Source organism: Lycium ferocissimum, chromosome 10 (assembly GCF_029784015.1).
Source record: "Lycium ferocissimum isolate CSIRO_LF1 chromosome 10, AGI_CSIRO_Lferr_CH_V1, whole genome shotgun sequence".
In the NCBI taxonomy this organism is placed as follows: Eukaryota; Viridiplantae; Streptophyta; class Magnoliopsida; order Solanales; family Solanaceae; genus Lycium; species Lycium ferocissimum.
Window position 1 is genome coordinate 8,881,233 of NC_081351.1, and position 26,421 is coordinate 8,907,653.

General features: G+C 37.8%; 1 protein-coding gene and 1 long non-coding RNA gene across 7 annotated transcripts; both read right to left on the reverse strand.

The window, feature by feature from the left end:
* Positions 1-4,015: 4,015 nt before the first annotated feature.
* On the reverse strand, positions 4,016-4,399 carry LOC132034583 (uncharacterized). The gene has a single exon (XM_059424979.1). It carries the CDS (start codon positions 4,397-4,399, stop codon positions 4,016-4,018), a length of 384 nt encoding a protein of 127 aa, XP_059280962.1.
* A 2,433-nt stretch (positions 4,400-6,832) lies between these two features.
* LOC132032373 (uncharacterized) lies at positions 6,833-14,002 on the reverse strand. 6 transcript variants are annotated; one of them, XR_009408431.1, is made up of 3 exons: positions 13,484-13,976; positions 8,403-8,469; positions 6,833-7,401 (listed from the first exon to the last, which is right to left on the reverse strand). It is a non-coding gene; the product is annotated as an uncharacterized LOC132032373 (long non-coding RNA). The 6 variants fall into 6 exon arrangements; XR_009408434.1 differs by lacking the exon at positions 8,403-8,469 and adding an exon at positions 8,728-9,018 and having other exon boundaries at positions 13,484-13,974; XR_009408433.1 differs by lacking the exons at positions 6,833-7,401; positions 8,403-8,469 and adding exons at positions 8,568-9,028; positions 9,393-9,472 and having other exon boundaries at positions 13,484-13,977.
* Positions 14,003-26,421: the final 12,419 nt, after the last annotated feature.

Here is a 26,421-nt window from a genome sequence, read left to right on the forward strand (position 1 = left end):
TGTTGAGAATATGAGAAAACTCAAAGCATGAAAGTTGTAGGTCTTTGAAATACCTCTCAATAGTAGGTTTTCCAGCTCCAACAGAGCTACATACAAAAGGTTATGACTATTTTACTGAGAAAAGGTCGGCAGTCGCATCGCAAGGGCGCTGCGATCAAAATATGGTTTTGACCAAAATATTTCCTTGTGTGGCACCGCTGTGTGGTAGGGGTATCTCAGGTGGTTTGATCTGTGATGGGTCCATGACGGCAAGGTGCCGTGGCCCATTATTTTTTGGTTCCGAATTTTATAATTTTCCCACTTTGTTATATTCATTCCCACTTCATTTTGGTCGACTTTTTGAGAGGAAGCAACCCTAAAACTTCCCCAAAACATCCTAGGTGAGTTCTTGATCAATTCCCATCATTAATACATCAGTGTCATATCAAATTAACCTTCGTTCGTCTCTCCAAACCCTAGATTCTTAAAAACTCAAGAGGGGAAGAATGGGCGTGTAGAACTTCATCTCAAAAGGTATGAACTTCGGTTTCCCTGATTTAATTAATGACTTTTAGGCTAGTATAGATTATACTATGCGATTGGAATCCACTAATGATTCACATAAGGTTTAAGAACACGTTTGTAGGCTTAGAAGAGCCCTAGTTTTCGAAATGTAAAGAAAGTTCGTAGAAAGGAATAAAGCTTTAATTGTTCTCATTTAAATCTATTGTAGATTGATTGTTGAACCTTGAAAATTTTTTTTTGCTAGCTTTTAGCGGGATTTGAGGTATGTCTCTTTTTGAACATACACTTTTGAATGATTTTTATGAACTCTTTGGTTGTGGTTTGTGTGCGTGAGGGACAAGCCCACATTAAAACTTGTTTGTACTATATTATATATGTATACATATTCATGATTGTTTTTCCCTTTAAAGGATGATTGAAAAGTTAGATATAAAGCTTTAAGTTAGATATAAAGCTTTGGTGTTTGAACTCGAATTAACCCATAAAGGATGTGTAACTTGAAAATTGAAAGGTTTGACTATCTCATGTGAAGGTTCTATAATGGACTGTGTTGAACTTGAAACTTGTTTAAAGAAGTGAACTCGGTTTCCCACAACTGAAATTGCTCGATGTACCCTTATGATGGGATGATGAACATAATCCGTAAGTAATGATGTGACTATTATGATATGACTTGTGATTCGGCTTTCATGCCATGATTGAGAATCGGTTTCGATGCTATGATTGTAATGACAATCTATTTATTATAGACTTTCGTTGATTTTTATTTAACAAATCATGATCACGATTTATTTAGTTATTTACGACATCTCTTAAACTATTAATGAAAGATTACTAAAAAAAAGACTTGTTACTATTAATTCATAATGTGCTGCTGGTGTTGTTCATAGCATCGGATGCCTGTTATGTGTAGGGTGGGTTTTGGGGCGTGAAAAGCTTAGTATCAGAGCGTAGGTTTAGAAGTGTCCTAGGAGTGTCTGTGGAGCTGTGTCTAGTGGAGTCTTCTTCTTGCAGACTGGCCACCTGTATGGATGTGTGACTACCAGGACATTTTAGGTGTTTCTTACTCTTCTTGATTCTAGATTGTGATATAGAGCTTGAACTCACTTTAGGCTAGTTCTGAAGTGTTCGTTAATTCGTGCCTCATGGAGATGGAATTAATTCATGCTGCAGTTTCTAACCTTGTGAACAATGGTGATACGTTTGCGTTGGTTGTGATGTACACTTTGATGGATGGTACAGAGTCGCTTGGAATTCTGTAGTAGGCGTTTGGTGTAATTGCAGGGCGTGATTGTTGATTTTTCGAGGTAGGTATTATTATTTGTCCTCTTAATGCGCATTCATTGATCAATCCGAGTTCAAGTATTTCTTATGTGACTTCATACTTTATCCTTGATTTTGGTGTGGAACCTAAATAGTTGTTAGAATCCTTCTCTACGAATACCCCTGTTAGCGCCCATTATAGCTTCTAGAACCGCAAAGATTGTGTAGTTGTAGTTGAGGGTCGAGATACTACAACTTATGCGTTTGAATTAAAGATAGCAAACTTTGAAGTGATTTTGGGGAAAGACTGGCTTTTGATGATAATGAACTTGTTTGCCTTAGAGTGGCTTGTTGATGACATTGGCCTTGAATTGAAAAGACTCAAATGGTAATAAATGATATACTGAATCGGAAATGATATATACTTGTCTTGGTGGTTTTATATTGATGATTTTGAGTTGTACGATTGATATTGTCTTTGATTTCAGATTATTCTATTGGAACTATTTTCACTAATCATTATTGTATTATTTTGGTATATTACTCATTGTCCCGAGACACTCACTGAGTACCCAGTACTCAGGCATACCATTGTTGTTTTTTATGGTATTTTACGTAACGAAGAAGAGCATGTACAGACAAATCTCGCGAATTAGGAGTACTTGCTACTTTCCAAACTTTCGGTGAGCCACAACTTCATCCGTGGGACACCCTTTAGCTGGAGCATTGTACTTTGATTTGGAATTAATGTTGGTTATGCTTCTCTCCAGTTCCATTGTTTATCCTCTATGAAATGCATATCTCTACTTATCAGAATTTTCCTTGTATAGGGTTGGAAAACACTGTAAGCCTTTGAAACAGTGTTGTACCCAAAAATATTCCAGCTTCCCTCTTTTTGTCCAACTTATCTCTTTCAATCTGTGACACATAAACAAAGCATAAATATCCAAACATTTTAAGATTTTTTAAGGAAGGTTTATACCGTACCAGACTTCAAGTGGTGTCTTTCCTTCTAATGCTTTTGGTCAAAGCCTGTTGAGTAGAAAGACTGAGGTATGCCTAGCTTCTACCCAATACTCTTTTGGCAAACACTTCTCGTACAACAAACATCTACTCATCTCTATTATGGTACGATTATTGCTCTCACTAACTCCATTTTGTTATGGAGTATATGGAGCAGTGAGTTGGTGTTGAATCACGGTTTCTTTACATAATGCATTGATTTGATCAGATGTGTACTCCTTGCCATTGTCAGATCTTAAAGATTGAATCTTACAACCACTTTGAGTTTCATAGTGGCAACCTCTTCCTTTAACCTGAGAAAGTAAATCCATCACATTCTCATATAGTCATTAACGAAAACTATGTAATACTTACTCCTTTTGAGTGATGGAGTTCTGTGAGGACCAGCCAGATTTGTGTGGATTAATTTTAGTTTTTCAGTAGATCTCCAGGTTGCTTTCTTGAAAGGAAGCCTTGTTTGCTTGCTAATTGACAAGTTTTGCAATCTGGTATTTCAACTTCAAGGCTAGGCAGCCCCTAACCAAATCTTTCTTCTATAGGTTCATTAAAGCAACATGGTTGAAATGTCCGAGCCTTTTGTGCCAAACTTCTGCATTGATTTTTTTTTGTAGTATAAGCTTTTTGCTCATGCTCTAAAGGATCCAACGTAAAGCTCTTTCCCTTCATCATTACTTTGAATAGGTTTTTACCTTCTGCATTTTTTATTTAACAATAATTGATTTCAAAGAGAAGTTTCAAACCACCCTCAAGTAGTTAGCCAACACTTAAAAAAGTATGACTTATGTTAGGTACAAAAAACACATCTTTGATTAGTTTTGTACCTGAAGAGGTTTTGATTACCACAATACCTTTGTCTTCAGTAGGAATATAGTCTCCATTGCCAACTTGTATTGTGGAAATTACTGAAGTATCGAACTCCTTGAAGAGATCAAGATCAAATGTCATGTGATTTGTACAACAATTTTAATAAGGCACTTGTCACTTGAACTTCTAGGTTCAAACAGGTTGCTACAAAGAGCTGCTCCTCATCTTTATGATTAGCTACCTGCGTAGCATAATTTTGCTGAGTGTTTTTCGTGCATTTCTTTTGATGATGTCCCATCTCCTGACATTTCTAACACTACTGATCTGGCTTCTCCAGCATTTCAGCGGGGGATGACCCTTCTTTCCACGATGCTTGCAAGGAGAAAAATCAAGTTTTTTTCCCCTATTGAACCTAGGAGAATCAGAACCTGAGTTTTTCCTTCTTGTTCCACTTTTTCTTTCCTTTGTATCCCTGGTTTGACTGAACTTTTGCAGGTAATGCACCCTCAACAGACCCTTCAGACTTTATAAGCCTTCTCTGTTCTTGTGCCAGCAAAGAATTCAATAATTCTGCCAAACTAACTTTTAACAGATCTTTAGAATTTTCCAGTGAGGAAATGGTTGCTTCAAAACTTTTCGAGACTGTAACGAGAATTTTTCGGATCAATCTAGAATCGAAAAATTCAGAGCCAAGTACTCTTACATTGTTGGCAATGTTGAGTAATCTGTCAAAATACTCTTTGATTGTGTCTGAATCCTTCATCTTTTGAAGTTCAAATTCTCTGATTAGGTTGATAACACGCATTCTTTTGATCCATTCATCTCCTTCATATTCTTTCTTTAGGAACTTCTAGACCTCAAACACTGATTTCATTATCATAATAATGACAAAGATTTGTATGAGACTGCACCTAATAACGTAGCTCTAGCCTTTGATTTTCTTGTTTTATCCTCCTTTTGATTTTTTATCTGTGCCATGGTTGGATTTACAGGCAAGGAAGGAACTTCGTAATCCTCTCAACAGCTTCCCAAAGATCATTTGCCTCCATATGTGCCTCCCTTCTTTCTACGCAGATATGATAGCCTTCACCTCTGAATCCATAGAAGAAGAACAGAAGATGCATTTCCCTCAGTTACAGGTCCCTCAAGAAGAGAGCTCTGATACCACTTTTGTTGGAGTTTTTAAGCTAACCTACAACTCTAGAAATGGAAATATATGGCAAGAAGAAGAGAAGAAATATTTGTTCTTTGGAAAGATACTTTTCATTAAACTTAAATGGTGTTTAATTATAGAAACAATTCAACAACTAAAGTCTATATTTAAGCTACTACTTTGCACATGATTCCATGATCAACAAACTCTAATCTCAACAAACTCCTAGAAATCAGCAACTAAGTTAACACTACTGAAATGGCTAAAAAACAAGAAACAATCCAACAATGTCTTTTGACTTTGTACTGCAGTAACTGAAGCATTTAATCAACATTATCATACGAACCTATGGGAACCTTCAAATCATGGATCTGACCCCGTTTAATCAAACATTTGACTTTGGTCAACTCTTAATCCTTCAAATTACTAGTTTCGATTTAAGCGTTCTGAAACGCACCCAAAATTCTCGGCAAGTGTGTCACTCATACCCACAAGTCATAAAACATCAAATTTCCTACGAAAAGTCTGAAATAGGAGAAAAAAATTCTAAAATTCAAAACGACCGGAGGGGTCATCACAGTTGAATTATGAAAGCATGAAACAAACTTGTTTTTTTATAAACTGAGTATGACAACGTAGTATTTCCATTATTGAAGCATGATAAGGCTACTTATATTCAATACGTGCTAGATACTTGTTTGGTGTGATGTCCTTCAAATGATGTCGTCATTTCGACTATACGTTGTTTTTACTTGAAATTGTATGGTTCTTGTATCACACTGTTAGTTTAGCCTTTTGATCAACTACGGCTTATGACTTGCTTTAGTCGTCCTAAGGCCTGTGATTTTGTTTATCCATCCTACCAACTAAGGCCTATGATTTGGTTAGTCGATCTATCAACTAACGCCTTGGTTGATTTATTGGGTGCACACACTAGGGCGTTGCGCCGTTATGTGATTCATGGTTGGGATTGATATATTTAATTGACTGCTTTACTTGAAAGCCTTATCGTCTGGATTAATTTTTACCTGTTATGGACATTTACTGTAGATACATACATTGTTATGCTTTCATGAATTACTTTAAGGACTTTCTCCTAGGGGCAAGAAGAAGGGGCGAGTCAAAGATCTTATTAGGGGTAATGCTCACAAAAATTCATTTGTTGCTCTCTGTAGATCCTTCTGCTAGCACTGCCGCAAGACACATTTGATATTTGTACGAAACGCAGGTTCAAATTCTGCTGAGGTGAGCCAACTGCAGTCTGTTTGTGGCGGTGGATGTCATTTTTTTATGTTTATTGCGGGTTGTTTTCTTCATTATATTTTTGTATTCAGAGTCTATTTAGATGCTCCTTGGACTATGTGTTAGTGAGTTATGACTCTTTTTGAATTTCATTTGTAGTTTGAGGCTTCGGCTTTACTGTAAAACTTTTTAAACTTATTTTGAATCTTTTATGGTTTAAAAACTTCCTATAAGATGGTTATTTCGTTTGAGTTCGCTTATCACAGCTATGAATTTGGGTGGTGCCACACTTGACTTGTTAACTTGTTATTTCTGTAACCCATTTGCACAGCTGCCTCGATGGAAAACTTACATTTAATTTATGAATAAAATGAATATACTTTAGTGCATAACTCAATTTTCTCTACAATTTTTTTCCACTTTAGACTGCTTCCCTCAGCATAAAGATCTATTTATTGGGAGAGATACTCTGAAAAAGTGGAAAAAAAATGGTGGATCAAATGTCATACAAGCTGTTGATGATTCAAACGGATCTCAATAAACTTGGAATTACCTTGTAAAGCATAATTTAATATAAATTAAATTATTTTCACAAATGTGAATTTGTGTTGAAGTGCGGTACTCATTAGGGAGGAATTTTATTCATTAGTAGTATATCTTTTATGGATCCATTCTATTGATTAGGTTCTTCAGTTTAAATGGGAAAAAAGACTATTGAAATAGCTATTTTAAGCTAGAGACTAGCTTCCATTACAAAAACCAACTGCACTAGCATAGATATCAACAAAGTGTTGGTCGAACTCCAAAACTCACATAATTAAATTTATAAAAATGAATAGGATGCAAAGTGAAAACTGATCCATAAAGTATGGGGAAATGGTCAAATTTACCCCTATATTTTTTAAAATATTTTACATTTAACCTCCGTTATACTTTCCGAACAAATTTTCCCTCGTCGTTAGCCTTTTGTTCAAATATACTCCTTATCCTAACGGAGCCAAGGGTACGTTAAAAGTATAGGGGTAAATTTGACGTCTTTCACAAAGTATAGAGCTAAGTTTGATCTCTTAGGTACAATACTTTTCTTTCGTCACATATATGACTTCACTTAAAATCTTTGAGATGAGTTACTTAACTGCCTACTTAACTATCAGGTTTGTAATTCGATCACGGAGACCTCATATGCTTCTAGTCCTTGGGCTTGCTCCATAAGCAAGATTTGACTCGCTATCTTCACTTCTTCATAGTTTTTTACTTGTTGATCAGTGGAAGTCTCGGCTTTAGACTCCATCTCCGTGATTTCAGCACTAATCTTTTCTCTGGCTTTCTAGCATTCTGCGTTCTGCTCCAGTATTTATTTCAACCCATCAATAAACTACGCATCACATTTCTCATCCTCAATTTCATTGTTCCTATCAACATCATAAACAACAAGAAAATCATCATAAAAGGGCCTTGGGGAAGGAGAATAAGATAAGAGTTATAAGGACAACCATTCCAATGACCAGACTACCACATTTACTACAAACATTCCACACGAAGGATTGGGGAGGTGCAGACAACCTGCTTCCGAAAATATTAGGACAACTTGTCCACACATGAGGTCCTCCACAAATCAGTCAAGGATTACCAAAATAAGGAGAACTAGCATTGGACCAATTTTCTTTCCAAGCTGCCCTTTCAAAATAACAAAATAATAAAAGAAACATGAATAGACAAAATTAAAAATCTAATCTAGATAAACAATTCATTTTGATGTCCCCACTACGGTATCATAAACTTGCTCGTGCTAGCTACGCATGTAAGTGTACATGATCGACAAGTAATAAGGTGATAATTACAGTATCGTTCACATGAGAATTTGTTATTAACTATTTACTAAATCAAGCTACTGGTACTTATCTATTCAAGCCAATCCGAGAAATGATATAATTACTTAATTAAATGACAGTACAAATTGCGCAAGTAAAGAAACTGGGAGAATTCAATAAAATGTGAGGTGCTAGGATTATGGTAGCTAACAATCCTATTGAGTTAGTCAAGAGAATTAACTAATTAATATACAGAAATCTCACGACCCATTTCGCGAGTTATGATGGCACCCACACTATCCCCCTGGTGGGCGAACCATCCCCTTAATCAGCACCATTTACAAGAAAGACATTCAGAAGTAAATGCAAACAATATACTAAAAGGTCTTACTTTATATGTATAATAGTGCGGAAGTCCATAAACAATTACAACCCTAAAACCTAGTCTTAACTTGCACAAGAGCTTCTAAAATGAAATACATTATCTGAAAACTAAAATTACAAGTCTCTAAGTACTAGAATAGAATATTGTGTGTAGACAAGAAAATATACAGAATAACATAAGAACAGATCCAGGGCTACAGATCCGGCTAGTAGCTCACCCTAAAGTCTCTGATGGATAGCCTCGGGATCAGTCACAAGGTCTCAAACAGGAACTTGGATCAAACTCTGCACTCTACAAAGAGTGCAGCAAGAGTATTATGAGTACTACACTAGTACTTGTACGAATCATAGGCCGACAACGATTCGATAACACATATAAGATATAGAAATTGACAAGTGGCGCAGATAAGGCAATTAAGTACAGTCACAAAATCAATCTTTAGTTACAGTTTCAGAAAGAGTATGTAATTCATCAAATAAGCAGTCATGAGTAAATGTAATTCATCAAATAAGCAGTCATGAGTAAATGAATGGATGTAATACAATGCAATGTAGTGCCACACAGGCCAGCTCTCCACTCCCGTACACACATACTAAGGGCTATGCCTCAAAGCCATGACCCGTGGGGGATCCGCGAAGTCGATGTACCACCTCGCTCTCCGGTAAAGACCCCGGAAGCCATCAATATATCTCACTCTCCAACAAAGACCTCAGAGGCTATCAATATTTCTCGCTCTCGAGCAAAGACATGGGAAGCCAGCAATATATCTCGCTCTCCGGGAAAGACCTTGGAGGCTATCAATCTCTCTCGCTCTCCGGCAAAGACCTCGGAGCCTATCAATCACTTTCTCGCAATCATATCAATCATTTATGTAAATGGATGGTATGTCAATGCATGAATCAAATTCAACATCATGAATCATAGAATCAATGGATGCATGTCATGAATCTTTGAACAGGACTTAAGTCTAATATTAATATTATCCTTCCCTTTTTAATGAGTTAAGTGAGATATCAAGTGACAAGGTAGATCAATCTGTAATCACAATATATTAGCAAAAATGGAGACAAGCCCACATAACAACATCCATACCAAGCCAGCGGATTTATAGCCACAACCATGCCCAAAGGCCTGTTATACTTTCCCCGCCAATACCTACAAACTACATACGTTTCTCTAATCGGAGTCTAGAAAGGTAAGCCATAACCTTCCTCGAAGGCTGAGAGGGAGTCACGAGCAATCAAGCCAATGCCTTCCCCTTGTAGAGAGCCTCTGAATGATTGAAGTCTATCAAATAAGAGCTCCACGTTAGAATATGAATCTACGGACACCCATATTACTATGCTTCTAAACGTTACCCAAAAACGCAACCCGAAAAGTGACCCCCGACCCACAAGGACAAAACTAGAATTTTAACTTAATTTCACCCTACTCATACTCTAATTAGTCAAACTCTTAAATATCATCAATTTCTAATCAACAATGAGCCTTCAATTCCATTATTTACTCAAATCCCAAAATTTGTTAAAAAACCCCTAAATTAAATCATCTAGAACACGGATTGAATTGGAAATTTTGTGTTAGAAATAGTTTATCCAATGCTAATCCTCAAAACCAACCAAGACCCGCCCGATTGGCTCAGGAACTGCACCACTCATCTCCGAAAGTCATAAATACCGGAAAGAGACTACGAAAAGGGTATTTTGGGGATGAAGGAGTAAAATGTCTAAAACGACCAAATGGGTCGTTACAAGAAATTAGCCAAAAATGCCCCTGGACTATCTCAAAAGGTCTAAATACACCATTCATCTGCCTATTTTGCTAAACAACTCCTCCACTCACCTTGGCTCATTTTTTCCTTCAAAACTAACAGACCTGTTTTTGATATATTTTTAATAACTTCTCAAAAACAAAAAACAAAAAAACTTTTTATGTTTTATTTTCTCTTTTTATTTTTAAACTGACAATTGAGGCTCAGATCTATCTTATGCTCAGCCATAACTTTTTTAATTAAGATTTATTATGTGTCATATTCCTATTGAACGAAATAATTTTTTTCCCTTTTAACTAAACCTACCCTTACCCAATATACTCAACTTTGTCATAAAACATACAAATTATTTTATTTGTTCATAACAAATTATTTTATATCTTCACCAAAAAAACAACAACACAATACTAGTGTATTCACATAGGTGGGGTCTAGAGAGGGTAGAGTGTTATGCAGATCTTATCCCTACCTCGTGGAGATAGAGAGGTTGTGTTTCCGAAAGACCCTCAACTCAAGTAACACATAACATGGCAGTTGAAAAAGACAAAAAACACCAAGAAAAAGTTATTATTTTATTTGTTCACTCTTTTTTTTGTTCATAACAACTTAATTTTACGAACCAATTGGCAATCTAAATATTATTCTTTGTTGTTTTTGTTCATACCAAATTAATTTTATTTTTTGCTCCTACTTTTAGTGAACTAATTAAATAATTTGTATGTTTCATGAAAAAGTTGACTGAACAAATAAAATAATAAATTTATTTCTTTGTTGTTTTTATGGTGAATAAATAAAATAATTTTGTATGAACAAATAATTTGTATGTTTTATGAAAAAGTTGGGTATGTTGAGTTTTAATTTCGTCCAATAGAATTATGATACGTAATAAACCATAATTAAAAAATTATACATGAACATAAGACAGATCTTATCCTCACTGTTCACTTAAAAAAAGAGAAAATAAAAATAATCATTTTTTAAAATAATTAAAATAAATAAATAAGAGGTCTATTAGTTTTAAGGGCAAAAGTGAGCCAAAAAGGTAAGCGGCGGTTTTTTTTATTTTTTTTGCTGCAAAATAGGTGGATGAAGGGTATATTTAGACCTTTTGAGATAGTACAAGGGCATTTTTGGACCTTTTTCAATTAATATACCTAGTTTATTATTTAGCACGGTTAATAATGCTCATAGAATCTTCTGAGTTCTTACTCGTCTATTCAAGCTAACCTAATGTCTATTACGGAATTAGAGTTAAAAAAAACATATATGTATTTCTTGTAAAATAACTAAGCAAGGCGATTAAGTATAGTCCTATCCTAAACATGAATCCATCCCCCACAGGTTCAAGAACACGCTATATTCAATTCTAGATTCGTAGATTGTGTTCAATCGTTGGCTCGACAATGAAATAATTAAATGCAAAATTGAATAAATAAATCAATATGATAAGAAAAATAATCAATTCATGTGTCAAACTACAACAATCATGTAGCACCAAAACCCCAAGAACTAACAAATCCGTCGCGAATCTTGATATATTCGGGCTCCAATAAGGGTACCAGACATGGGGTGGAAAAAATAAATGATTAACTACAATAGTAAAGATAAAACAAATCTTAGGATCGATGGTGCCTGAGCAATTGTTCTAGCCCTCGTCGGATCTCCTCTTCCTCTCAGGGGTTTCTCTCCTTCACACTAGTCTAAATCCCTTTCAAAATCGTGTCTAACATGTATTTAAATTGTGGTAAACATCCTAGGAATAAAACACATCTCCGAAACCTTAACGGACTCATACAGGGTTAGAAATGGCTTCTCATGCCGCCAGGTGTGCCATGCCAAGCCAAATCTTCAGAGACTAGAAAACATACAGGGAAGCAGTATTGCCAGATGACATGATACAACATATCATACATACTATCAATCAACTAAGGGAGGAAAGAGGGGTTGATAAAGCATGGTGGTTAATAGATAATGTTGGAAATTTTACAGTGAAGTCAGCCTGGGAATTTGTGAGATTGAGAAGCTAAGAAGCAGAAAATTACAAGTGTATGTGGGTAAAGGGTCTCCCATTCAAAATGTCCTTCTTCATGTGGAGATGTTGGAAGTTTAAATTATCTATTGATGATTTGTTGAAAAATATGAGTTACAATATGGTGTCTAGATGTTGGTGTTGTTCTAACCCTGGGGAGGAAACAATACAACATTTATTTATCAATTCCCCAGTAGCTTACACAGCATGGTTCTATTTCAGTTCTAGAGTAGGGATATCTATGGAGGAACTACAGTTGCAACAATTGATTAACAAATGGTGGTCAACACCTGTTCCTGGAAAACTTAGATAGATTTTTAAGGCTATACATACCTGCTATAATTATCTGGGAGTTGTGGAAAAGGAGAAACAATATCAAACATGGGGAAAGAAGGTCTGTGGGAAGGACTATTTATCAAGTTTTTAGTACTATACAGAGAATAGTACATGTTAGGAATCCTTCTATCAAAGAAGTACCTCATAGGTGGGATGAGATGATTAAGTTTCTGGAAGGAGGTTCAGCTAACTTAAAGGTCACTAACGTCTTATGACATGTCCACCAATGAATTGGATCAAATGTAATACGGATGGAGCATCAAGAAGTAATCTATGGAAAAGTTCCTATGGCTTCTGTCTAAGGGATAGGAATGGGGATATCATATATGCTCAAGCTGAGGAAATAGGAATAACTACAAATACAGAAGCAAAGGTAAGGGCAATAGTGGAGGCTTTGAGGTATTGCAAAATACAAGAATTGGATAATATAATTGTTCAGACTGACTCAGAAATGATATACAAGATTTTGGAAGAAGGCTGGAAACCACCATGGAGTATAGTAAATTGGATAGAGAAGATTATAGAACTGACAAGTAATATGCATATTACTTTTAGTCATACACTAAGAGAGGGGAATAAATTGGCTGATGCTTTGGCTAATCAAGCCTTGGATGATAACAAAGTGCAGTGTCAATCTTTTCAAGACTTGAATAGCATGTGCAGGAAAATTCTCAACAGTGATAAATCGCAAATACCTTATCTAAGGATGAGGAGGGTTGGATGATGAGATACTATAAGGAAAAAGGTGGATCAAGAATAAGAATGAATTAGGAAGGAGTAGATGGAACAGAAAAGGAGATGCCACCATAATCGAGTCCTTTGGGAGGAGATTAAGGTGGTTGTTTACACTGACTTTGGGTATTTTTTTTGCAGGTACAGAGATATCATAGATAGATGCAGATCACAACACAACCATGCAAGACAAGCATCCAAACACAACAACAAAAGTGGTTCACATTGCTATGCCCATTAACAGTAAAACAAACATGCCAACAAAAAGAAAGGGCTAATAAGAGATCAAAGACACAAAGCAATGGAGAAACACAAGTGGCTAAACACCAGATCTATAGCACCAGAAAGGGAAAAATGGAAAGAACACACATCCAGGCAGGTCTTTTAATAACAAGGAAGCTGAATCAACAGAACGAGAAGAGGAAGTTACCTAAGTAGTGCTTAACAGTCACATATGGCGAATTCAGCTCATGTACTTTACAAATCTAGGTCAAAGCTTATAGATTCAGCTCATGCAATAATCAAACAACACATGTCAGAACAGAAAAGGAGGATTTTCACAAATAGACAAGAAGAGAAGACTCAGTTAGACATACCTCAGCTAGAAATGATAGGAATGGAGCATAGAGTGGAGATGTTGGTTTTCTTTCTTCTTAGAGTGAACCGAAAACCATCACAACAACATGTTTCTAGCAGATCCGTTTCAAATAATGCAAAATCAGCTCATGCAAAAGTCAAACAAGACATATCAGAACAGAATCAGACTACTACCATGAAAAGAATCAAGTTTCGAATAGAAATAAAGGCTTCCCTTCTTCAATTCGTTAATAACTTCATCATTAGAGGGGGATTTGAAGCATCACAAAGGCAGAATCACAGAGGAATCATCGAAGAAGAAGAAGAAGAAGCTTCTAGAGAGAGCTGGAGAGCGGAAAAGAGAGAAACAATCGAGAAATAGGGCAACAAAAGTCATTTGGACAACAAGATATTTGTTGTCTTTTTCTGTTTTTAATTTTCTATTTTCTTTTTTGCAATTTCGGATTAATGGACCCGGTTTGGGCCATTTTGAACTTGGGGGTTTTGACTATTAATAAAATGGCCTATCAGGCCAAACAATTTTTTTTTTTTTTTTTAAATACGGGGAAGTAACATTTTTACTAGGGGTGTTCATGGAAAACCGAAAAACCAAACCAAACCAAACCGAAGAAGAAAATCGATTTTTTTTATTTGGTTTGAATTTCAATTTTAAAGACCGATGTTGTGCACACTCGAGCGTTGACCCCGGACTTGACCCTGGTCCTTTTTTCTTCGACTTGTACTTAGACTTTTAAATCGTATGTGCTCCGGTTATAGCTCCATATCAATTCATGTGCTCAAAATCATATCCTGATATGCCCTAGACTTCTACTCGGACTTCAAAGCCCATTTTTATTCGTTTTAGTTCCAAATCATCTCTTTTTCGCGAACTCATCTCTTATAGAACAAACTGTGAATATTAAGTATAACGTAAATAAAATAACTTAAAACACAAAAAAAGTGGTCAAATATGAGGCAAAAGATAGCTCAAAATATGTACTTCTAGCTGCCGATCATGCTCCCCATGCGGATGATCGTGTGCTCACCAACAGAGACATGATACAAAGGAAGATTCAATGTTTATGCTGAAAAAAGTATCGCACAAAGGAATAGAAATTTCCCTAAATATCATGTAGCCCGTAGAAAATAAGTGCAGACGCTCCATACTATCCGCAAGACTCTACTAGACGCTGCTCATAACGTTGCAAGACCTACGAGCCTAGGAATCTGTACTACTTTGACACAACCCAAATCACCCCTAGTCATGATGGCCCCGACTATTCCCGAGATAGGAGAACCAAACATTTATCACCCAAAAACGAAATATGCGAAGACAAATAACTAAGTCTAACATAATGCAGTAACATATAAATAAAAGGTAAGTCTAATATAGTGTAAAGCTATAAATGCCAAACAGACACTAAACTCTCCAAGGCCAGGTATTGCATCGTCATGAGAAAACTATAAAAAAAAAAAAATAGAAGTGTTTCAACTAGTACAGAGTTCGACTATGAATGAAATAACATAAAGATAAGGGACACTGTCGCCATTGCGGAAGAGGATGGTGGCTCACCACAAAGACGGATCCTCAAAGTTGGAACTCACTTGTAGAGAGTACGAGAATTGGTTTCCAAACCTACACGAAGAGTGCAATAAATTTATTATCAGTACGAAATTCAACGTGCATCCAATAAGTCTCATTGACCGCTCCCAATAAGGTAGTGACAAGAATTACTTTAAAAACTAACATTTAGCATAACATGTGTAGTTTATATGGAAATTTAAAGGAAAAGGAGAAATAACAGGAATGCATACGTGTACTTGATAATCAACAATATTGAAGCATTTATCACAGTTCAAGTCAACCAAACAGACAAATTCAAATACAGATAATGAATTAAAGCAAGGAAATAATCAAGAAAAACAGTAAAGATAGGATATTTATCACACTAATTCACTTCTCAACTCAGTTAGCCAACTCTTTTAAAAATCAACATGTACATTGCTAGCGACGTATCACGTCAGTGACTCATGAGGATGCTTGATATAAATACATTCACATAATCATATTTATAATCTCACAAACTCAACAGTTCTCACATGTTACCTTCACAATCCAACTCAATAGCCCCCACATCTTTGTATGAAATAGGACACTCATGATCCTCATCAGTATCTCAATATCAGACTCATACGGTACCCATATTGTAGCAATTTCGGACTCATACGATCCCCAATATTCACATCTCAGCTACACAAACAATATCATATCACATATATAAGGAGAAGAGGAAAAAATATAACATAGTGTAAAGCTTATAAATGCTCAAATAGAATTTCAATGAATAAAGATATAAGAATTGCTTTCTAACATATAACAAGTTTAATTTCATCAATAAGGAATGTATATCATGCTCGTTCATCAAAACACGAGAAAGCTACGGAGTAGCATTTCAAGTATACTCTTTTTTATACTTGATAGTCGTATATATGCTTGTCGCGCCATGTATACACTACCCCACATATATTAAATAAGTTAATACATAAGGTGAGAAAAGTTTCCTCAATTAGGTCGAAGTCTTAACTTACGTCGATCAAAGTGAGCTTTCAACCCTTCTTGACAGCCTTTTCATGCTCGAACACGTTCAAGTGGCTCAACTCTAGCCGAAGAAATGATTACTATCGTTAAATGAAGTTAATGTTTTGATTCTCATAATTTACTATGCGGTTTAGGTAAAAGTTAATAAAACTCAAACACGAGCAGAGGGTCAAAATCCAAAATTAATTTCAAGATCGGGTTACCCATCCCCTAAGGGTTCTAAATCTATAATTATATCCTCAATCCAACATCAAATCTACTCCCAAATAATAAAATTACGCATTCTAGAAGGCAAAATTCAGTTTTACACATCGGATTCACGGATTAAATGCCTAAATCTCATGGGAAATCATGTGATATAATCAAATATGACTTTTAAAGGCTAACCCCATCAAAAAAGATGATTTCTCCTTAAAAAATATTCCCTCTGTTCCAATTTATGTGATACACTTTCCTTTTTGGGCTATTTCAAAAAGAATGATACATTTCTATATTAGAAATTATTTAACTTAAAACTTTCTCTTTTACCCTTAATGAAATGATTTACAGTCATACAAATACATATGGCTTGTTAGACCACAACTTTCAAAAGTCTTCATTTCTTTCTTAAACTTTGTGCCTAGTCAAACTATATCACATAAATTGGGAAGGAGGGAGGGACTAGCACAAAGTCGAGCTCCAAATCTCCAAAGTGTCTTGGGATGAAATAAATCCCAAAATTTCAGTTCTTATACGTGGCACAATTGCTAATCGAAATCACTGTAGGAGGCCTCTTGACCGCGAAGAGCAATCCAGTGAGCCTCCTTCGCGAACACGACCTCAGCCCCACAACTGCAAGTGCATATCACCAATACCCAACGCGATCGTGAGATAGTGCTCCGTGATCGCGAAGCACTGCTCCTGCACAAGAAAAAAATCTTGTGCAGCCTATTATGGCTTTTTGGTACCAAGATTCACATGAACCCCTCGGTTTTCAACCCGAGCACCTCAAACAAGTTCCAAAAAGTAACTATTACTTGTACAAAGTCTCGAGTTCTAAAATGGGGCGTTAAAGCTTGAAATTAAAAGTTATGTCATTACAATATATTATTACTGACATAATAGAACTGTTCCAATAAGATAATAGATTAATTGATACCATGACTTGGACACTGGATGGACTAATTAGAAATGATTAAAGATTGAATTTAACTGAGTTTATAGGTTATTTGAGCTGAGCATGCCTACATTTACGCATTTATGTGTTTTAGGCACTTAAATGTCACGACCCAATTAGTAAGCCGTGAAGGCACTAACTCTCCTAAGTCAGTAAGCCATCCAAAACATGATTAAATAATTATTTAAAGAAATAAGTCCATTATTAAATCTTTTAAGCTTTTATAGGCATAACTACCGAAATAATACGATCCCCCAAGACTAGTGTCACTAGTACAAAAACTTGCTAAAATACTAATACAAGTCTGAGGAATTACTTAATACACTGTTTGAAATGAAAAGACAGAAAAATAAAGATAGAAGAGAATCTGGTGCTACGGATCTGCTTGTAGATCACCCCAAACTCTCGAGAAGGTCTCCTCAACAACCGGCAGTCTCACGAACAACTCTCGTACGAGGGACAACATCTGCACACAACAAGGTGCAGCAAGTGTAGCGTGAGTATGGGAAACATCATGTACTCAGCAGCATCGTCGACCGACCCTAACATTAAACAGAGGCGAGGGCTAGTCTTGCAAATACTACTTCTACACGTAACTGCGGTTAGTACTCCATCATAATTAATACGCTCAAATTACACCTTTAATTAGCGTAAAGCGGACAATGTCAAATATAGTAACCCAACAAGGTTGGGGTCGAATCCCACAGGGAATATGGTGTGAAAAAGTTTCTAAACTCGTAGAATGCTTAATTTCGGTCTAATGTCTTAATTGGATGATGTTTGTAAAATTTGGTTGTTTATGACTAATAGCTAACTAATTGCTTTGGATTGTAATTTATGACAAAAGAAACCAAGGTTATGTCCTCTTTAGATGAAGTGTATGATCATGGGTATTGCTCTCAATATACTTCTAATGGATCGTTTGTATGGATGCACTTAACCTCTATGTGAATCTAAACTATTTCCTAATAAGAAAAGATTATTTCTTTCTATGCTTTTTCCAAAGATAAGAAAGTATGCATGAAGAATGGTTAATTATGCATAGTAAATTCCTCTTTTTCCTAAGTGAATTTATTAAACAAGGTTTAAAGCCTTGTGTATTTGCTATTTGTTCTTACCAAATCCTAGTTATTTTCCCAAATAAACCCAAATTTATGACATTAACTAATGTTTGCAACCACTAACTATATGATGAAAACGAAGAATAAATAAACCCTAACAATCCATTATGCATATATCGCTCACAATCCCCAATCACAAAACACCCATCATTGGGTTCACAACCCTAGTAAGGAAATTTAGCTACTCATAGAAGAAGAAGAAGAAGAACAATAAGAGATAATTGAGATCATAATGCTTACGAATGATTGCTTGGAATTGAAGAGAAATTAATTGCAATTGTTTGTGATCCCAAAAGACTTCAAAAACTATGAGTATTTAGTGCTAAGGAAATAAAAGTTGAAATCTGGTGAATTGTAGCCTACAATTAACCTACATCAGGCTTCAGTGATTTTTCTTTCTTGGACATCTTTTTAGACCATTTCCACGACTTGCTCCCAGAATACGTTAAATACCTACAACATATCACAAATACATCAAAAAGACCAAGACTTGCTCAAAAACCAAGTAAAACTTATAGCCAAAAAGCATCGAATGTGCCATAATTTCACGGCACATCAATAATAATCATAATAATCACTGAAAGCTCTGAGTTCATAAGTTACAAGCCTAGGTTATAGCATCTAAACCCTTAAGTACAGTCCAATAATCTAAATCAAGCAGTCCAAGAATTCAATTATTAGCTTAACATACAAAACAACCGCAAGTAGAAGAAATGATAAAAAATGCAAGTGATATGCAATGCAAAGCCTTTCCATCTCCGGTACGCACACACTCCTTCAATAGGGAGCGCAACCCATGGGGGACTCGCGAGGTCCATATACCATGCAAAACCATTTCCCTTCGTGTTTATTAGCCAAGTTTTGGTTTCAAATACGTCATCTAGCCGTTCCTAGGCTCACATCACCTGTCATTAGCCAGTCGAGCTCATATTAATCACATCAGTCGGCCAATGGGCCCATATACTCGCATCCACCGTCCTGTATCATTTCCCTTCGGACGCAACATGTATATCCTCAAGTGTAATATGCATGAGATACCATATGAAAGCATAAACCTGATATGCACACAATAAGCAATCAATGCCCAACAATAAAGACTCAATCTTTAGCCTCTTTTCTACTTTTTTAACGAGTATTTCAAAGTGATGACAACATTTAAGTAGATATAAGACTGGTAAAAAGCATAGAAGTAATAATAAGGGGTCTCATGCCCACCACAAGTCACACAACAATCTATTTTATCAGCTAGTGCCCAAAGCATGACATTCAGATGGACTATACAATTTAAAGTACGAAATACCCATAACGTGGCACCGGTACCCGATACAAGTGCTCGTCAGCTCACAAGTAGCGGAACCCCCTTAATTATCCCATTACTCCCTCAAAGGAGAACAATTTGACCAGCACAACGCTTCAAAATAAGGTCAAGATCTCAACTTGCCTGAATTTGAAGTCCGACAGTCACAACGGAGCCTTGCCCTAGCGTAAAGCCTTCAAATGATCCCAATCTACTCAAATTCGATATCTAGGTAAGAATACGAGACTAACGGTACTCATATTGCTATACTTCCATTCCAAACCCAAAAAGTCACTCAAAATAGGATTTCGAGCCAAAAATGGCAAAATAGGAGATTCGACCAAAAATTGGTTTACCCAATATCTATGGAGTCTACTTCTAAAAATGAACCAAATCCAATATCAATTGCATTCTTAAATCAAGAATTAACCATTTATAACTTAGGTTCATATTCCCCCAAATCCTTTCCTTAAATCATGATTTTTACTATGAAAATCTCTAATAATTAATGATATAAATGCAAAACCGAGGTTAGAAACTGACCCATAAGATGAACCTTGAAATTTCCCTTAAAAATCTCTGTAATCTGAGGTCTAGACCTCAAAATATGTGAATGGGGGTTTAAACTCGAAATGGGATCTTTTAAATCTGTCAAGGTGAACTTCCTTCTTCACGAACGTGGCCATCGACCCGACCGAAAGCCACGCCAACACGACCATCGACCCGACCCAAAGCCACGCGAACGCGTCCAGCCCATTGCAAACGCGATGGATCAGTCGACCCGGCCCAAGCCATGTTCCTTCTTCGCGAACACGACCCACCTAGCCCACAAAGCATCATGAATGCGATCCTTCTACGTGAAAGCATAGAAGGACACCAGAAAACTGAAGCCAGAAAAATATGGTTTTTCGCTCATTCAACCCGAATACTCGAGACTTATTCGGAACCTTCTAGATACAAACCAAATATGCATCTCACCTATAAAACACGCTACAAACTCACTCACGCACTCGGAATTCCCAAAAGAGGTCATCTTGACCTGGTCAACCCCAAACGCCCAAAAACTAGTAAAATTCCATTCTCACTCAAATTACATCCGAATGTCTCGGGAATCACGCCAACCATCCTCACAAGTCAAAAATATGCTAATGAAGCTAGGGAAAGGGTTAACGAGGGTAAAATTTTCAAAATAGCAAAACGACCTAATAGGTCATTACATCATCCACCACTTGAACACATGTTCATCCTCGAACATAAAAGAGAAAAAAAAAACCTGAAAAGCTAGGGATATCTCATCCGCATATTTGACTCGGTCTCCCAAGTAGCCTCCTCAACCATACGATACCTCCACTAAACTTTTACTGAAATAGTTTTCTTGGATCTCAACTTCTGGATATTTTTAGCTAGAATAGTTACTGGCTCTTCCTCGAAAGTCAAATTCTGATCAAGCAATACCGAATCCCACTGAATCAAATGAGAACCAACAGAATGATACTTCTTGAGCATGGAGATACGAAACAAGGGGTGAACACCCAAAAATCTAGGAGGAAAAGCCAACTCATAGGCCACCTCACCAATATCTTTGAATGATCCCGAACGGACCAATGTACATAGGGCTCAACTTACCCTTCTTCCGAAACCTCATCACACCCTTCATGGGTGAAACCTTCAACAATACCCTCTCACCAACCATAAACTCTAAGTCACGATCATTCCGCTCTTTATAACTCTTCTGTCTACTCTGAGCTATAAGAAGTCTCTTCTGGATCAACTTAACCTTGTCCAATGAATCCCGTAACAAGTCTGTACCCTAAAGTCTCACCTCAAATGCATCGAACCAACCTACGGGAGAACGACACCTCCTACTATACAATGCCTCGAATGGTGCCATCTCAATGCTCGAATGATAACTGTTGTTGCAAGAAAACTCGGTCAAGGGCAAGAACTGGTCCCAATGACAGCCAAAATCAATAACACAGGCCCGCAACTTATGCTCAAAGACCTGAATAGTACGTTCGGACTGTCCACCAGTCCGATGGTGAAATGTTGTACTAAGTTCATCTCTAGTACCAACTCCTTCTGCATAGATCGCCAGAAATGGGATGTAAACTGAGTGCCTCAATCCGATATGATAGAAAATGGGTGAACCATGCAAACGAACTAGGTCTCAGATGTAGATTCTAGCTAACTTCTCTGAATTGTAGGTAGTCTGAATTGGTATAAAAAGAGCTAAGTTAGTCAAACGGTCCTCAATGACCCAAATAGCATCAAATTTTCCCAAAGTCCGTGGTAATCCTACCACTAAGTCCATTGCAATCCTCTCCCATTTCCAATCAGGTATAGGCACCCTCTGAGTAATTTAACCCGGCTTTTGGTGTAGTAATTTAACCCGGCTTTTGGTGTTCATACTTCACTTGTTTCCAATTCAAACACTTAGCCACAAATCCTGCGATGTCACTCTTCATACTACACCACAAATAATTTAGCTTCAAATCCCGATACATTTTTATAGCTCCTACATGAATAGAGTACCTCGAATGGTGAGCTTTCTCCATGATCAATCTAGTCAAGTCACCTACCTGGGCAACACATATACGACCCTTGATCCTCATTACCCACTCACCATCAAGAATTGCCTCTCTTGCCTTCCCTTTCAACACCTCATCTCGAATTTTGCACGAATTTGGATCATCAAACTGCTGGACTCTAATCTGCTCTAATAAGGAAGACCGTGCTTCCACATAAGCCAGAACCTTGCCATGTTCCAAAATATCAAGTCTAACTATATTGTTAGCCAAAGCCTGAATATCCATAGCAGAAGGTTGCTCCCCCACCTGTAAACATGCAAGGCTACCCATACTCACCGCCTTGCGACTCAAGGCATCCACACTACATTGGCCTTGCCTGGGCAATAAAGAATCGACATATCGTAATCTTTGAAAATCTCTAACCATCTTTGCTTCCTCAAATTAAGATCCCTCTAGTTGAAAATAAGTTGAAGACTCCTATGATCGGTAAAAACCTCACAATGCAGACCATTCAAGTAATGCCTCCAAATTTTCAATCCAAACATTACCGCCGCCAACTCCAAATCATGAGTGGGGTTGTTCGTGTCATGCACCTTCAACTCGTATTTAAGAAGCATAAGCTATCACCTTCCTTTTCTGCATCAAGATGCAACCAAGGCTAATCCGTGAAGCATCACAATACACAGTAAAACACTTCACCTACCACGGGAAGTGTTAGAATCGGAGTTGTAGTCAACAGAGTCTTGGGCTTTTCAAAGCTCGCCTCGCAATCATCCGACCACTGAAAGGGTACATTCTTCTGAGTCAACCTGGTCAAAGGGGATGCAATAGATGAAAATCCCTCGACAAAACGCTAAGAATAACTGGCGAGGCCAACAAAACTCCGAATCTCGATAACTGAAGTAGGCTTGACCCACTCATGAACTGCCTCAATCTCCTTAGGATCGACCATAATCCCATCCTTGCTCACTACATGACCCAATGATGCCACAGAATCAAGCAAAAACTCACACTTCGAGAACTTAGCATAAAGCTTCTTCTCCTTTAATATCTCAAGCACGATCCTCAAATGTTACTTGTGCTCCACTTTACTACGAGGGTATATCAAGATACAAAAGAGTCCAAGTATGGTCTGAAAACACCGTTCATCAAATCCATAAAGGTTGTTGGAGCATTGGTCAGCCCAAAAGACATTACTAGAAACTCATAATTACCATAGCTGGTCCTGAAGGCTGTCTTAAGGATATCTTCCGCCCTAATCTTCAATTGGTGATAACCAGACCTCAAATCAATCTTGGAGAAGATCGATGCAGCCTGAAGCTGATCAAATAAATCATCTATCTGAGAAATGGGATATCTTCTTGATCTGACCTTGTTCAACTGCCTATAATCAATACACATCCGCATAGAACCATCCTTCTTCTTCACGAACAACATTGGAGCACCCCAAGGGGAAACACTGGGTCTAATGAACCCCCAGGTCTAATGAACCCCTTCCTCAACATATCTTGCAACTGTTCTTTCAATTCATACAATTCTGTCGCTGCCATATGATATGGCAGAATAGAAATAGGCTTGGTTCTCAGCTCCAAGTCAGTACAAAAATTAATGTCACGATCTGGTGGAGCACCCAATAAATTGATTGGAAATACCTCGGGAAATTTCTTCACTACAGGTACCGACTCAAGGGGAGGAGTATCAACACTAGTATTCCAAACATAGGCCAAATATGCTAAGCACCCCTTCTCAACCATCCGACGAGCCTTAAGGAACGATATCACTTTCTTCGGTGCATAACAAGAATCGCCCTTCCACTCCAACCTAGGGATTCCAGGCATAACTAAGGTAACCATCTTGGCATAACAGTCCAAGATCACATGATAAGGAGACAACCAACTCATACCAAGAATAATATCAAAGTCTACCTTGTCTATAATCATCAAATCCACCTAAGTATCATATCCAATCAAAGTTACAAGACAGGATCCGTACTCCCGATCCACCATTTCGAAATCCCCAACAGGAGTAGCAACACTAATAGGAAAATCAAGCGACTCACACATCATATCCAAACCTGAAGAAAAATAATTATATACATAGGAATATGTAAAGCTTGGATCAAATAATGTCGTGGCCGACCGGCGACAAACTGAGATTGTTCTAGTAATGACCGCAGCCTATGCCTCTGCCTGGGAACACATAGAAATTAGTAGGGCCACCCTCGGCCTAAGAACCTATATGACCACCGCGACCAATTGGAGCACCACCTCTACCAAAAGAACCACCTTTACCACCCTGCGCACCGCCTCTAGCCGGCTGTGCCACAACTCTAGATGTTGAACCCTGGGAAGTGGAATGTGGCCCACTCGCCAAATCCGGTAGGCCCTCTAGAAATGCCCTAAGTCTCCACACTCATAACACCCACAGTGAGTCATAGCCTGCTAAAAAGGACCGATATAACTTGAATAACCACCTCGACCTCCGAGTCGGGAATAAGAACCTTGAGAACCCTATCCCAAACTATGAGCAACACGGCCTAAAGAACCACCCGTAGAAGTCTATATCACTGCCTGAACCAGCCTGCAGAAATGGGGACGGAAACTCCTACTATGATGGCCCCTACCTCCAGATGAGGTGCTACCATAACTGCTAAAACTGTGGGCCTTCTTTCTTGGCTTGCCAAACTCCTAATGCCTGATAGACTCAACACTCCTAGCGGCATCCACCACTGCCTGAAATCCACCTCTTGAAGCTGCACCTATGTCACTACAACCTTGAGCGGATAAGTTAGCCCCCTCACAAACTTCCTAATCCTTTCTTTCTCGTCTGGCAGAATAGTCAAAGCATGGAGAGACAAGGAGTGGAACCTCATCTTGTACTCAATCACATTTATCCCCTCCTGATCCAACTTGTTAAACTGCTCGCGCCTCTGGTCCCTCAAACGTGGGAAAGCACTTCTTTAAGAACACACGAGAAAACTCAGCCCAAGTAAGTGGAAGCGACCCAGGTGGCCTAGTCTTAAAAAAACCCTTCCACCACTACTTGGCCGGACCAACCATCTGCATAGCCACAAAAATGACCTCGTCCGACTCGACCAACCCCAAATTGTGAAGAAGCTCATGGAAACTAACTAAAAACTCATAAGCATCATCAGGATGCCCATCATACCGTGGTGGCTTCATCTTCTCAAACTTATCCAACCTCTTCTGCACCTCAACCATCATAGTTGGTTGGGCAAATGGATGAATAGAAACACCCAAAAAAGGAATACCCTAGAATTGAGGACCCACAACAATAGTTGGCTATGCCTCTAGGGTCTTATACCCTGCGGCAACTGTAAGATCAAGAGTTTGAGCTCCAACTTTTGTCTAGCAACCCTCTGAAGTAGCTAGTAGTATGCCTGCCTGGGCCATACCCTTAAAGAAACTTAACAGATGCACCAAAGTGTATTGAAATCCTGCTGGTGCCTGAGCGGGTCCTACCTTGTCCGCCTGAATCGGCTTCTCTTTCAAAATTTTCTTTGGGTTCAGAGTAACATCCTTAGCATGGGCCTGAGCAACAGCTGGTGCTCGGCTTATGGGGGGTGTAGCAATGTGCACTTTAGCTCTACCTCGCCCTCTACCGCACCCCCTGCGTCTTCCACGAGCAACATAGGCAGCAGGTGTGGATGCGGGCTCTTGGTCTCCATCTGCGGCTGATTGTGTCCTCACCATCTGTGAGAGTATGGAATAATGAAACTCTTAGTATTCAATGGAATCAAGTACACACGATAAAGAATGAAAGATTAGAGTTTTCCTAGATGTCCTATAGCCTCTCGAAGATAGGTACAGAGCTCATCGTACCGATCCACAAGATTCTATTAGACATTGTTCTTGTACTTGTGAGACCAATGAAACTAAAACTCTGATACTAATTTGTCACGACCTAATTAGTAAGCCGTTAAGGCACTTACTCGCCCGAGTCAGTAAGCCATCAACAACCGATTAAACAATTATTTAAATAAATAAGAGCGGAAAGAAATCATACAAGTCCATTATTAAGTCTTTTAAGCTTTTATAGTCATAGATACCGAAATAATATGATCCACCAAG